The following is a 16,284-nucleotide window of genomic DNA, read 5'->3' on the forward strand; positions in this document are numbered from 1 at the left end:
GCTGTTAACTCTTGTCCAAAGAAGTGACTTCCCTTCCTGCAGAGAGCCCCGTCAGGCCTGATGTAATGCAGAGAGTCTTCCTTCTTGAATCCTGGCTCTGAATCTCCTCCAGCTCTTATCCTTCTCCAGGCCGATCTGCTCTCTGCGCCCACTGCTGTCTCTTTTTATCCTCCCAGAGAATGGGCGTGGGATAATGCAAGGGCTTCTGGGAAGAACCACCCCAGCCAATGAGCTTGCCCCCTCTATCAAGTCAACCTGAGTTCTCACCTTGTAATTGTCCAGAAAACCTCAGTTCTCACTTAGTAATCCTAACACAATATAAAATGTATAATATTTATTACATAAAAAGGAAAAACTTCTGCAAAGTAAAATCAATGCAACAAGAACAAGAGGAGAAGCTATTAATCAGGGGAAGAAATATTTTATTAAGATACCTCTAATTGGGTCTGATATTTAAAATATATACTGACTTATACACACACATGCATGTATGTGTATGTGTATTCATGGGTGTATATATGTGATCAAGAGCTCTTACTCAATATAAATGATTAAAGGACATGAACAAGTAGAAGTAGTTCTCAAATAAGAACTAAAAACTATTTACTAAATAAATAATGTTCCAAAGCATAGTTAAGAGAAAATTAAGTCAAAACAACTCTTAGGTTATTTCCTACTCCTAGCATTTTGGCAAATATGACAAAATATAAGGAACAGTCAGTATTTGGGATTGTTGAAATAAAGTGTACTAAAATCTTAGCACAGATTTAAGCTTCAATAGCATGCATAGTATAATATGCTGGAAGTATATCTATGAATTGATTCCACCATTTTGGAAAATAATTTCAAAATCTGCTAAGAATTTGACTAAGAAAGTGATTGTAATATCCATACCCTTTTACTCATCATTCCTACTGTTATCACAAGAAGATCAAAGATAGAGGTGTTTATCCTTCATTCTCTAAGAGGACAAACAAGATGACATCAGGGAGGTGATGCTGTGACATGCAAGAGAATTGGATTTAAGTTAGGGAGGGCTAGGCAAAGTCACCTGCCTCACTTTCCCCTCCAGAGCCATCTGGGTCCAGTAGTAAGATATAGATCATGACAACTGGAAGAAGGTCAAACACAAAATGTTCCCACAGACCAAAACATTTATGACAGCAATTACTGTGGTAGCAAAGAACTAGAACAAAGTAGATGTCCATCAACTGAGGACTGGCTGAACAAATTGTACATGAATATAATAGAATGTAACTGTGCTGTAAGAAATGATGAAAATGAAGAATTCAGCAAAGCATGGCTTGGATTGGATGACTAAGTTACTTTTAAATTGCTTGAGTCTATGACCATATAAGGTATAAAAACTTTCACTCATGACTTGTCAAAAAATATATATATATGTGTATATATATATATATATATATATTAACACACATACACATTTAACACTCATAGACAAAATAATGGTATTTAGATACTATACTTTTCCAGCTACTTATTTTTGTAGTACCTTCTTCACTGTCAAGCTATAACCAGAGTTAAATTTAATTCAATATTGTGCTATATGTCCAGACCTTTGCTTCAAAAAGTAGCAACTTAAGTCTTAAATGAAATGCATTTAATAGCTCTCATCATAGTTTATAATAAGCAACATATCAAAAACAGACCCATTTTGACTGTAGGAAGTAGAAAAGTCTACTCATGATGCCCCAAACTGGAAAACCAAGAAAGGTAGCAGGTAGTGCTGGAATTGTTTTGACAAAGTGAGGTGAGGCCTTTATGGAATTTAGCTAATGTTATACTATATTCTATAACAGAGCTGAGGAGAATGAGTGGAACTGTATATTACCCTGAGACTAAAACCTAGCAGTCAGCAACACAAGATATGTTGACGATATTTTTTCTGGTTCTATGGATTCTAATCAGTATACCTGTCTTTTTTTTTTCCAAACTATAATTCCATTTTAAGATGGAAAAAAATACAAACAGCAACAATAAAAGCAGTTTAAAAGTTTATAGTGTCCTTTTAATTTTCAACAGATTATCTTTTTAATTCAATTACTATAATTTTATCAAAGACCATAATTATTGTTGATGCTTGAAATGCTGTCAATAGAAGGTACAATTATGCTGCGTAAAATTGTTACCAAAATGTACAATGATGGATAATTCCTCAAATACTCTATAAAAATTAACTTTGTAATATTTTAAAACATAGTATTCAGCTAATCCTTTCAATAAGTTTTTTTGGAGATGCTTCTTAATGGACTAGGAAAAAATTTAAATCATGTCAGTATTGCAATATTATTTAAAGCATATATATATGTATATATATACATATATTATATATATATATATATATACACACACATACATACACACACATACACACATAATGGTTATCATCTAATGAAAGTAAAACACCTTTAAGTGTCAATATCATTTTGACAACCTGGAAGCACAAAAAAGACAAATAGAATAGACAGTAACACTTGTTTCACAATGTTTGCATGAGACATTATTCTGGTGAGGTGGGAAGGAAAGGAAACATACAAGGGGAACCTGAAAGGTGAGGGAAATGCAGAAAAGCAAAGTTATGATAAATCATAATTGCAACATATAAAGAAAAAAAATAATTGTTCAATGTTTGCACCCTTGTAAATGACTAAGAATACCGAAGTATTATTAAATCAGTTTGTTAAAGTATCACTTTCCAAAACATAACTAAACTCCATTTTTTCCCCTCTGAAAGGTTATATCTATTGAATAGTCTTCCAGTAACTAAGTACAGTGTTTAGAGACCCCTACTAAGGATTTCAAATAGATAGATTTCCCCACCACAAATCATCACCTCTGAAAAGTATACAAGTCAGCTTTTCATTACTTTCTAACTTTTGTTGTCATGGTTTTTCTTTTCTACTTGCTTTACTACCTGTATTTTAAATAAAGAAAAGGCTTACTTATCTTATAATATTTTTATCCAGCAACATCAGAAAAACATACATTTATAGAAAAATATAATGCTACTTCACATTGTTGTTGTTTTAAGATTCTTCAAGTAAAATAGCTCTTAGCTTAAACCATGAAAATTAAAGCCTTTGCTTTATTTGGTATTTTTAACTGGGGTGCTTCATAGATAGAAAAAACAACTATTCATAGACATTATGAACCTATTTTCACATAGTATACATAGCTAGACATGATTGATTTTTTTTTAACTTCAAACATTAATGTAGTTGGTTAATGGAAATTAAGGGACCCCTTTATTCTAGTTACTATAAGCTTATTTGTACAATATGAGTAGACTTTAGACAATTATGTTAAAATGCACTTCTTTAAAATGAATACTCTTACCATTTTAATAATACTGCAACATTTCCTTCTGTTACATATAAATAATAAGTATCATTTATAAAGCAATTTTAAGATTTTTCAAAGTGTTTTCCAAATACTACCTCAATTTTTGTTCACAATTCTGGGAGAAAGGAACTACTATCATCTTCCTTTTACAGATAAAGAAACTAAGACATATGGGGGTTAAGAGACTTGTTGACATAGCTAATAAGTACCTGTAGTTGAATTTGAACTCAAAGCTTTTTGACTTCAAATTCCAGTGCTCTAACTATGGTGCCACCTACCTGCCAAAAATTATTCTGTTTCAACATAGAGATAACTGGATTATTGAAGGGTAAGCCAGGATAATGAAAGTCCTAGCAGGATCCATGACCTTAAAAAAGACCCAGTAATAGCATTTGTTTGCTTTCTGGAGGTCAGGTTGCCTAAATATGTGTAGAGCTTTATCATCATAAATTAACTTCTTGGTGATGATTTTTTTTTTTTTTTTTGTTATTTCACACCTATCCAACAAAGACAACTACAAAGCAGCCTTTTCCCTTATAGGTCTGTCCTTCCATTTCTACAGTGATAGAAGAGTGATGGAAGAAAGAGACAAAGAAACTAAGTTATATAAGTTGTAGATAATTTATAAACACTAATTACCACTCTAAATTTGTTTTCAAAGTTTCAGAGTTGCTTTAATTTGCACTTCTCATCACTACTCATTTGGAACTTTTTTATATTTCTGTTAATAGCTCTAGATTTGTTTTTGTTTTCCTTCTTTTGTGAGTTTATATTCTTTGTTTATAAATTTTAAAATAGCTTAGTGTCTTAACTATTTTGGATATCAGATATTTATTGGAGAAACTTACTGCCAAGACTTTTTCTGGCTAAAATTTGTAATTTTAATTAAATAAATTTTTGTATAAATTTTTATTTTATGCAATTTTTAAATTCTACTTTCTGCAATATTCTAAATTTCACATTTGTTTATAAATTATTTCCCTTATCAAGAGTTACAAAAGTATCTTCCTTACTCCTCTAATTTATCTATTTTTTCATCTTTTATATCTAAGTCATATATTGACTTAGAGTCTGACTTAGTATATGATGTTAGCACTTAGTCTAAACCTAATTCTTGCCACACTGCTGTATACTTTTCTTAGAAGATTCGGTAGAATAATAAGCCCAAACCCTAACAGTTTTGGAGAGAACTGTGAGACACTAGCTGTTTTGACCCTGGCCAAGTTACTTAATCTCTGTCTTCATCTACTGGAGAAGAAACTCTTTGCCAAGAAAAACCCATGGACAGTGTGATCACAAATTGTCAGAAATAACTGAATACCAACGAAAAACATTTATATAGTTTCTATGTGTCAGGGACTATGCTAAAGCTTTTAAAATATGTCATTTGACTGATACAACCATTCTGGGAGGTGAGTGGTATCATTTTATAGAATTTCAACTGAGAAGACCCAGGCAAAATGAGTTTAAGTACCTTGCCCAGGATCACACAGTTATTAAGTGTCTGAGGTTGTATTTGAACTTAGGTCTTTCTGACTCCAGATCCAGTGCTCTATCCACTGCCCCACCTAGATGCCTGAATGAGCACTCACTGAAGTATACAGACTTGTTCCCAGTATAATCTATGGTGTACTTCACTAGCTCAAATAAAAATAAAGTTCTTACATGATTACTCACAAGTTCAAGACAATTTGAATTCTAAGAGAATTTTTTATTGTATTTTAATGACTGATTTTACTATGTTATGTTACACATAGATATATGTACATATCCATTCTTTACAAATGTGGTTTTGCTTCAAATAATCTTTATTAATTGCCAAAATACATAAAATATCATTGTATGGAATCTAGATCTTTTGAAGGTGGTCATGGGGTAAGATGCCAAAAGTATGATATTAACTAGAAAGCAGACAAGAAAAAAAAATCCATTCAACCCTGCTGTCTCCAAGTACCTTTCAGAATTTCCTGCCAAATTCTCTTGGCTCTGGGTCTTTGGGGGAAGGCAAAAAATGCAGTTAAAAGGAAGGCTAATATGTCTCTCAATTCAAATTTGCTCATTTTAGTCAATGTATCAAATATGCTAGTGTTTTCTTGTTGTTACAGTTGTAGCAGAGAACAAATTACTCCTAGAATGTATTACTTTCACAAAACTAATATAGGAAGGAAAAAACTCTAGAAACATTATCATATCATTTAATATATCTCAGCTTTATGCTTTGCTTCAGGACCACCAAGAAATTAGTCAATAACTTTAAATAACATGCCATGCGTTTTAATTGTGAAGAAAGTATCATATTGTTAAGTAAAAAAGCAACATTTTACATTTAGATTATGTTTTGGCAATAGTAAAAATTTAGGAAAATAGAGCACCCTAAATAGTTAAATGAACAAATGGAAAAGGCCTCTGGAATCTTTCAAAGGCCCTTGAACTACCTCAAAATCAAACACTTTTATTGGAGAAGGACAAATAAGTTCCACCTAATGACATGAATTAGGCATATTCCTTATTCATTTGAATTTCTTACTTGAATCCTCAAGTACTATGTAGTGAAATGATATATCAATATGGTCAGTAATAATACCTGCTAATGTTTTTCAGTGTAATTGCCATTAAGAAACTATCAAAAAATTAGCAGTTTCAAATGAACTTTAGACATTGATAAAAGATAAAGGACAATATTATATCTGTCCTCAAGTCTTAACTATTTCTTGCATTCTAGTAAAAATATCACTGTTTATATAACAACAATCACAGTGAGCTACTAGTGAGAGGCAAATGAACATACTTTCTGCCCATGTTTCTCCTTTAGTTCACTAATTCATTGGCATTCATTAGATTTTTAAAATTATTTCTTTAAATTACTCTTGGAGACTGTTAATCAATATTTTAAATATTCTCTTACAGAAATTCCATTTATGGTTACACTATTTCATTTCCCCAAACTATACTTCAAATCACCATATACTCAACAAGTAAAAACCATATGATTCATTTGGAGACTAGAGAAAACAGAAAATAAATAATTTTCATATTTCTCTTCTGTCTAAGTATAGTGAAATTCTATGCTGGAAGTGTTAAAAGCACCTTAGGAGAGAGACCTGAGTAAGAAGTTAATTAAGCAGTGACCAGATAAAGAAATGGAAGTATGCAAATTATATGAATAAGGAAAAAAAAATTAGAGAAACCTTAATAAATACTCATACTAAAATATTTTCTTGAAACTAGTATTGTTACCAACTTCAAAATATCAACATATAAAGAAACAAGTGCAACAATATAGCAACCTCAACCATGTAGAAACTCAACAAAGAGGAAGATAATTTTCAGAAAGGTTCTAGCTGTCCACTCTTAAGAAAGGTTTAGAATTGTCCCTAATAATCCAAAACCCATCTTATATCATAGAGCCTTGATGTCAAATAATGAAGTCATATATTAATATCCTTTCAAGTTTTCAAGCTTCAAATAACTATAAAACTTTGGATCTAATATTAGAGAAGAAAGTTACTATTTTTGTGATACGTAGATATTCTTATCTACATTTTATAAAGGAGGAAATCAAGACTCAGAGGGACTAAATATGTACATTGTCACCAATTTTAAAAGTGGTGTAGAAAGAATTTGTACCTATATCGTCCTGACTTGAAGCTTAGCCCTCTCTTTGCTATGTTACACAAGTTCATAGTATACAAATGAGTTGGAATTGGTCAACATTAAAGTAATCCCAAGTAGAATCAAGTCTCCAGAAAAAAAAAAATTAGTTACTGATTGCCTCCCTAACACCACACAATGCTTCTTTGCCTAATATATTGTTTTTGTAGTACCACCATTCAACAGACATTCATTGTCTATTCACTATGCCTAGTCACTGAGCATCCAAGGAGAAGGAAAACAAAATAGTCACTAACTTTCAGAGTCTTATATGGGTTTTTTTGTCTTGTTTTGCTTTTGTTTTTGGTTGTTTGGTATGTGTGCACATGTCTCTCTATGTTTGTGTACAATATGCATACAGATAAAATGAAAACAATGTGAGAAAAGGGAAAGAGCAAACAAGTGGGATCAGGAAAATTCACACTAGAAGTTTGAAGGAAATTAGAATTTTGTAAGGACAAGAAGCAAGAACTGCATTTTAGACAAGGACAAAGTCAATGCAAAGATAGGGACATTTGGATGGGATATGATGAATTCTGAAGACAAACTCAGCTGGAATGTAGAATACATAGAATTATGGAAAGGTAGGCAGCACTCAAATTTGAAGGGCTATCAATACTAAAAACAGGAATTTGTATTTCATCCTAAAGACAATAGAGATCCCCAGAAGATTGCAGAGAAGAGAAGTGACATGGTCTAACCTGTTCTTTATGAATTTTGATTTAGCATCCATGCACATCTATGTGGAGGACAGACTAAAGGAGGTACAAAATTAAAGGTAGGGAACCTGGTGCCCAAATGTGAGGCATAATACAAGAAACAAAGAAGCAGCAGCGTCGAAGAGCTGTTTGTGAGTAGGATCATCCCAGAGTTCCTTTGGTAATCCGTGGGGAAGAAAAGGGAGAAGAGACCTGGTAAGACTTTTTTTTAGTTGGGGTAATTAAATGGCCCAACACATCAAAGGGCTGAGCCAGGAGACTGATGGGAGACTTAAATGTCTGTTCTGACTGTAGCCCTCTTCTCCATTTGAAAGTCTGCTTCCATGACATCTCACAAAATCAAGACCTGCTACAGTATTTCACTCTACAACCATCCAGAGGTGATAGTGCTGCTTGCATTCCTCAGTGTGCAAACTCAGATAACAGCAAATGCACAGACTTACTGACCATGCTGTATGGAGGAAAATATCCATAAAACAGAAATGGGGAATTGTTATGAACCATGCCTGGGTGATGGGGCAGGTCAATTTTCTGAGAGCTTCCACAGCTGTGAATCATAACATCTGAAGGAGTTGCAAAACAGCCTTTACTGACATAGATGTTGCTTGTGGACTAGGAATGAAATAAATTGGAGGCAGAGGGAAGAGGAGAGAGATCAGATAATGCAACTGCCTCTCAGCTGAGAGATCAGAAAACAGCAACTGCCTCTCAGTCTCCTTGTGTCGTCGTCATCCTCTGCATTAGAAAGGAAAACATATTGGATTTGGATTCAAATGACATCAGTTCAATTAAATCTCTTTTCTTAGGCAACTCACTCAAACATTTTTTTTTGGGGGGGAATCTCAGTTTTTCAATTTATAAAATGGAAAGGTTAGATTAAATGATCTGTGAGGTCCCTTGTCCAACTCTAAATCCATGGTTCTATGATTCAGCAAATGATACTGAGAAAGAACAGTTACCCAAATGGAAGAGAACCAGGAGAAAGTCATAGATGCCAAGAAAGGAAACAGTATCTAGAAAAAAGTTCTCAACTCAAGTAGCATGGGAAATGAAAAAAATCTCACAGAACTTATACATTTTTAACAATTTATTTTTTTATAAACCTTGGCGATTCTAATTTGAGTATATGAGTGGGTTCAATAATGATGGTATTGAGCATTGCTACAGGCAGAAAAATCACAAATAAGTCAGGCCCTATTAAACTTGCTTTTGATACTTAGAATAAAAAGTTCTCTGGCTATTATGCCACAGTTCTCTTTTATTGTCCTGACTCAGTTTCCTAATTATCCTGACCCAGTCCTGACTCAATTTCTCTGCTTCAGTTTATAATTATCAGCTCAAAGCTCAGTCCTGCAAAACCTCCCCTCCCTCTTTATCAGAATATTTGATAAGGATAAAAGATCTTATGTTTTAAAATATCAGAATACCTCTCCCGATCCCAAGCTATCATCTTATCAAGATGCCTTTCTCCATCTCCAGGGTTCTTCCCCCCATTAGGTCATCCCTCTCTGGAGGCTCACCCCACCCTGTTAGAATCCTGTTCCCACTCTCAGCATCCTGATTCTGCCCCTGCCTCAATCTATTCCCTGAGTCTGAGCCATGTGTATGTAGTCATTGAGAATTCACATTGCTTCTTGGATTTCTTGGAGACGATAGTCTCATTCAGCCCTGGGACAAAACCATGGATCCATTTGGTCCCAGTAAATCTCTCCCATTTAATAAATTATTAAATACTCTCTAATCTCTATCTTGTCTCAGTTTCTCTGAAACATGAAAAGAATCACTTACCACAAATGCTATTATACTCCTCAATGTAGATTCCCACTGGAAACAACTTTTAAGAAACTGTACTGTATTCCATATTGCCATAGTAATTTTTTTCACACGATCAACATCCCTTGATAAAATCTGATAAAATATAAGGAGAAAACAAAAAGAATGAATTGAATGCAAATCCTTCAAATCTATAATAGGATCTTTTGTTATATTTTTTGCATATTTTCTGTTCTTTTTTTGACTAATTAAAAAAAAAGATCCTGAGATTTCATCTGAAATTTTATATCAGATCAAAATCTACAGGTTGAAAAAATTAAAGGATTCATCTGAAGAAGAAATTCATGTTTATTCTTTTGTATAAAGCAATGGTTTTTTTTCAGATAATAAAATCATAGAAAATGATTTTTCTTTCTTTTTAAGGATGTCCTAGGGGAGAAACAGCTTTACTATGAAATGTTCTTGAGTTTTCTGTCTGCTACCATGGGTAAGAAACAATGTCCATAATAAAATTTCATGGTAGTTAAAAAGATCTTACCCAGGAAAAAGCAAGAGAATAGAGAATTCTAGCCCAACTGTTAGATCTTAACAAATGATCAATGGCTCATTGAAACAAAAAAAGAGGATGCCTACTTAACTTAAACAACAACAAAGACCTAGCACCTAGTAAACTGTAATTTACTGCGCACATCTTTGGCAAAGCCACAGAACTTATCTTGACCTCAATTTCTGTCTCTCTAGAACTAGGGGGTTGCATGAAATGACTTAAAAATCTTTTCTAACTCTCATGGTCTATCAGACATATTCCATATGATTTTTGTTCCTGTGACCTTTTGAAATCCACCCATTAGAAGTTGTCACTTACCTTCTGAATGAGTTTTAGTGTGTTGCAAAAGGAAATATTTTAAATATGACAAAACTGATCATAGATTTAAACAATCTGAGAGCTAGAATCAATATTAAAAAATTATCTAACCAAACTACTTTATTTTTAGAATTGAATTAGGAAAGGCTCATACAGTTGAAAAGACTTGCCTTAGAGTACCCAGCTAGTAAAAAAACAACACTCATAACTAGCTCATTGATTTTCATTTCATTTGCAAACCAAGAAATTCACTTATTTTACTACACAGTTTTGGTATTCAAGTAGAGTAAAAACAATGAAATATTTTTTTAAATTCACAGGTTACTTGAGAAAAATATGACAATATTATGGTGGTCTAAATAAAATGTTGGTTAATTTTAGGAGACATTCAGAATTTTTAATGGCTTTTTAAAAACCTGAAGTATGATAAGATACCATTGTGGATATTTTTAACTATTTTATGTAATCCACATCTGTTCCCTACACAGGAAATGGTGGAAGTAATAAACACTTTAAAAAGGGACACTTTGTTCTTTGTTACACTACTAAACAGGGACAATAGGTACAGAATAAAATACTGAATTATCTCTGAATAGGACAGGGAGGGACTCTTTAAAAAAATGCAAAGGTCATAGTAAAAATGTGGTACTTCCTTTAGCATGACTTTATCTTCACTTTTCTTTGAAATGATGACAAAGGAACTAAGTGCATCAGGGAGAGGAAAGGTATTTTGTTCAAAAGAGCACAGAAAGTCATAACATTTAATTCTGTAGTCAAACTTAAAATAATCAGGAAGGCCATGGGTGAACATCATATTGGAGAACCAATGACTGACCCTTTGCTATACATCTTCTTCTATACCACTCATTTAGTTATTGCCATCATGGTCATAAAAGCTTATTAATTTTAAAGGACCATCAATAAGAGACTTGAATAAAACAGGCAGTGAAGGCACTACTACAAGTGATTAATAAATCAAGAAAGACATGTTCCTTAAATGATAAGAGACACAGACAGACAGACCAGAGAATCAGAGAGAGAAGAATCAAGATTCTACTCTTCTACTTCACTTATACTTCATTCTATAGGTTTTTTTTCCTTCTCATTTTTTTCTCTCTCATTCCAGTTTTTCCCTCTCCACTCCCCTTATACCTTGGTTATCTCCCTCATTCATTTCTCACTGAAGTTGCCTATAAGGTTAATTTTTAAAAATACCATCACCAAATTATCTTCTCTAATGATAACTGAGTATACAAATAAACAGGCAGACATAACCTACCTTTTTGGAAAGCTTGCGGCTATCTTCTACAAAGCGCTTTTCTCTGGGCATAAAGGTCCTGATGCTTGCTTTTACCTTAAAAAAAATTTTAAAATGACAACTTTTGCATTGACTTCTTTTTCACTAGGCAAGTAAAAAAAAGGAAATTAATATATTCTGATATTCATAGAGTTTGAGGGGGAGATTGTTTTTGTGTTTTGTTTTTAACAAAGAGCACCAATGAGTCAGGGACTTAAAAGGATGAGGCTAAGGCCTGAGAAGAAATTAAAATATTATTACTGTTCTATAAGCACTTCAATGGACTTGAATTAAAGAGAACTTTGGGCAGTACAAGTTGGAACTCAAATAATAATAAGACCATCAACTTAACTTTCCTAAAAAAGTGGGAAATTTTGAATTCAGTTATCCAAATTGCCCTCACAACTTCTATCAACAGCAAATAGCTAAAGTCAGTTCCTGATTTTTAGTGTAGGAGGCAAATGAGTTTTGAATTCTAGGTTCTTTCCCTATTTCTACTATATTTCACATGTTTGAATGATATGAAATTGAATTATTGATGCTTTCATAAGAATGCACTTAGTTTCAGGCTGATTAAATTAACTTTTAAAATTAATTCTTCATAGTTTTTTCTGTTTATGAGTATTTACTATTAATACAGAAGTTCTCAGAGCCGTCTATAGTACATAGCAAAAAAGGAAGCTGGCAATTTCTTATTGGCCTTTGTAATAACATATATTGACATATACACATTTAGGATGTATTTTAGGGAGTAAGGGAAATAGAAAAGAGGAGTGAATAATAGTGACTTACAACCTAAAAAAGTTCTATATAGTGTAATCATGCAAATTTTCTTGACCTATTTGAATTAAGAACAATCATATATGTGATTGAGGAAATATGGATGTTAGTTGATAAAGTATATCACTTACCACATGAGTAAAATGTACTTTGTTGCTTCCCTGAACATAATAATTGAGAGAATTATCTAAGTAAACTGAATACAAGCTAGCATGAGATATAATGTTACTATAACCTAATAGCTTTTATTCTGAAGCCAAAGATGACAGACTTTAACAATTGGTTACTCTCTCTCTTTACATACAGCAAACAAGAAAGTAAGCAAAATAGCTTTCACTTTTGTGACAGACACTTGAAATTTAAGATCAAAGGGAAATGGTCATCTTTCCTTTTAGATATAATCTGACCTAGAATGATTTATGTTTGACTTTTGTGCCTAAGGACCAATGCCCTATTGGCAGGGGGATGTCAAGGAACTCAACAGATTGGTTATAGAAAATCATGAAAGAGAAGCTCCATTTAGACTTACCGGATTATATATGACATCCATCTCCAAATAAATAACTCCTTTTGAAGCTTGTTCTAAATCTTTATTCTTCAGTACATAGCAACTTTGCTGCCCATCTCTAATCTATCATGAATAAAAGATAAAATATATATTGATGAGCAATCTCTCAGTTGGGTTTTAAATGGGTACCCAATGAGTTTCATCTCTTCAAAGCCTAGAATACAAAATGACCACCAATAGAACAAATATTAAACTTCAGATTAAACCTATTATAATCCAAGTTTTATTTTCACAGTGATGCAGTTTGTGGAGCACACCACGATAATAACCAATTTGAAAATTCTGCCCTGAAAGCCAATGTGTTGATGGAAAACAATCCACATACTTTATTAGTAATTCAAAATGGGAACTTCTCTTACAAAGATCCAAAAGGTCACCAAAATTTTAGTTTATTAAAAAGATCATGTTTGCCGTTAGCTGGGGAACAATCTAAATTAAATAAATAAATCAACACAGCTAAAAGTGAGGTGCAGGACATGTTCAAAATACACTATGTCTATATAAACATTCAAAATAAACAAATCCCTCTGATAGCTTCTTCCTGCCAGTATGTGAAATCAGTTCCATGCACTAATCTGCCTGTTGGCCCCAGCACATTAGACATCTATGAAAAACATCTCTCTTACCATTTTGGAAACTATTTGGCTCAAGTTAAAGGCCTTCCCTCTTCAAATTTGATGGCAGCAATGTTTTTATTATACACAGTAGTATATGTATTGATTAAACATTTGGCTTTTTAGGAAGCAGACCAGTTAATTCTAGATGGTAACAGCATAAAGCTGCAACTCACCAAACGCTCCATTTGGGATTGTAATGATCAAAGATTAAAGATAACAGGGGAAATTTGAGGGCATGAAATTTCAACCATATTTTAAATGACTATTGCTGTCATTGCATGAATTTAGCATAAGCATTCATATAAACAGTGGTGGAAATGAGTTAAATAAGTCACTATGGGAAACAACAATTTCACTTTATAAGGGAAAGGTCACATTCCTTCCCAAAGTCACCCACCTCCCTTGGATTATAGTCTTTTAAGCAGAAAGATAGTTTCCCTAGGCAGTGGCTAAGAAGAAGAAATGTCCATATAGTATTGGTATCCTTCCTGAACAATATCCAAACAGGAATCTCAGTTTCTGTTTTTATCCACAATCTGGGTTAATTGAACATGAGATATTTCAATTCTAAAAAAAAAAAAATAGTATAGCAATGTGCCAACTTGAAAATGACCCATCTTTGCTCTAATGTAACCTACAGTTATATCACTTTTGCCTGACAATTCCCATCAGTTTCCAAGATCTAGGTGGGGCCAACCATGACAATGTTAGAGATAAAAGGTCTTAATGGAAAAAAAAAAAAAAAAAACATGACAAATCAGGAAAAGTAGTTTCTCATTTCCTAAGTGCCACTTTTTTCTTGCTCAAGACTGAACCTGTACATCAATGTGTGATTGCCAAGTTTAAGTTGAAATGCCAAAACCTGGATCACTTTATGACCCTTTAAAGAATTAATAGACAAATATTCCACTATTTGTGATCCTAACAACTCCTATTTTATTTTTCCTTTTAAATGGAAAGCATAAATGATCAGAATGCTGCCAAATTGCCTTGGGAATTGTTGTTGTCACAATCTTATAAGAATAATTTTGAAGTATTTTTTGCATTTATTCATTCAAATAGCAAAACAATAGTCAATAAGATACTTAAAACATTTTCTTTTACTCTTTCTCTGATAAACTTTCAACTCTAGGGGGAAAAACTTTGGTTCATTATAGCTAATAATTCTTGTATGCCTGCTTTTATACAGAAAACGGCACGGGTTTGGGAAAGAAATCAATGAGTTCATAGATTTGTCAATTCTATGTATTAAATACAAAAACTAAAAAGAATTTTAGAGCCAAGAAATAAATACTCTAATAATGTATATTTATTGTGGCTAAAACACTTTTTTTTTTTTTACTATTATTGGGTCTTTAAGCTAAAATTCTCTCAATTTTCTGATGACAACAAATATATGCAACTTTTTCTAGTTTTCTGGAAACTATCTGAAATTTTTTTTTTTTTTAAATGAGCTATTCACAGGTAAAAGAGTTATTTCACAGGATTCTACGACAAATTCAATGAAGTTTAAAATGATTGACAATCGGACTTTCAAGATCTATCTCTCCCATTAATTGTATAACTTGGAATATCTTACTTATTCTCTTGGATCTCAGGTTCTTTGCATGGAAAATGATCATATCAGCCTAGATAATCCTATTTCAGCTCTAAAATTTTGTAATTCCATGACACAAAATAGTTTTCATGTGTGTACATGTTTGCTACATACATATTCATAATGTCCATATATTGTATATGTGAATACATATATATGTGTATATATATATACATATATATATATATTAATGTACATTATATACAGTACACACATATTCATTAATTTGTATAAAAAAGTCATATAGGTCCCTAGACAAAAGGCTGTATCCAAGGACATGGAAAATACTCTTTTTCTTAGCTGAAAATGTCTTCCATACTAAAAGTTATCATTATCTTTCACTTAAAATTGCATTGAGGAAAACCATCATTACCTGATTCAATGGAAAAGATAATCAGAATTAATATCATGGAATAAAACTATCAACTTGGTTTACGTAGGAAAGATATACAATTATAATTCAATGTAACAATAAAGATTCATATTAATTCCTCAGTTGTTTGACCTTCATGTAAAGAAGAGAATAATCAGAAATAAAGTAACATTAATTTATCTGGCGTCTTTTATTGAATGTAAAAGAGAAAAGAAAACAGTTCAACATAACAATGCCACGATAACCTAGTTTATTCTAGCGGCTGCACAGTACAAAGTTACTGTCCTGTTGAACTCAATGAAAAGAGATTATAAAGCAAAAAATGTAAAGAAGAAAATGAATCAGATCTCAGTTGGGAGGTTAGTCAAATTCTAACACAAATTTAGAATCAGGATTCTTTTCAATGATAGAGGGAGGAAACTTTATGATAATAAGTAAGAAATGTTATTAAGGGCATCATGGTGTTGCTTTTATATATCTAACTGTGTGTTTTTGCATTTATATTAAGGGCAGAGTTGTTATCCTCCAAAATTATGATGGAGAAAGTCTGTCTATTAGAATGTGCAAACCTCCAAACTTACAACCACAAGTGGAACTTGGGTAAATATTTAATTGGAAATGCAAATGCACATTTAAAGCATGGATGTTTATTAGGTACAAGCAATTCTAGAAAAATTACTC

The 16,284-nt window shown here is 32.6% G+C and overlaps 1 protein-coding gene across 5 annotated transcripts in view; it reads right to left on the reverse strand.

The window, feature by feature from the left end:
• The window catches only part of MCTP2 (multiple C2 and transmembrane domain containing 2), a 260,840-nt gene that overhangs the window by 81,596 nt on the left and 162,960 nt on the right, over window positions 1–16,284 (reverse strand). For all 5 annotated transcript variants that reach the window (XM_074295061.1, XM_074295057.1, XM_074295058.1 and 2 more), the window contains 3 exons: window positions 12,978–13,079; window positions 11,651–11,725; window positions 9,522–9,641 (listed from right to left, as the gene is read on the reverse strand). In XM_074295061.1, coding sequence (XP_074151162.1) covers window positions 9,522–9,641; window positions 11,651–11,725; window positions 12,978–13,079 — 297 coding nt within the window. The remainder of the gene's footprint in view (window positions 1–9,521; window positions 9,642–11,650; window positions 11,726–12,977; window positions 13,080–16,284) is intronic.

Source organism: Sminthopsis crassicaudata, chromosome 2 (genome assembly GCF_048593235.1).
Source record: "Sminthopsis crassicaudata isolate SCR6 chromosome 2, ASM4859323v1, whole genome shotgun sequence".
Classification (NCBI taxonomy): domain Eukaryota; kingdom Metazoa; phylum Chordata; class Mammalia; order Dasyuromorphia; family Dasyuridae; genus Sminthopsis; species Sminthopsis crassicaudata.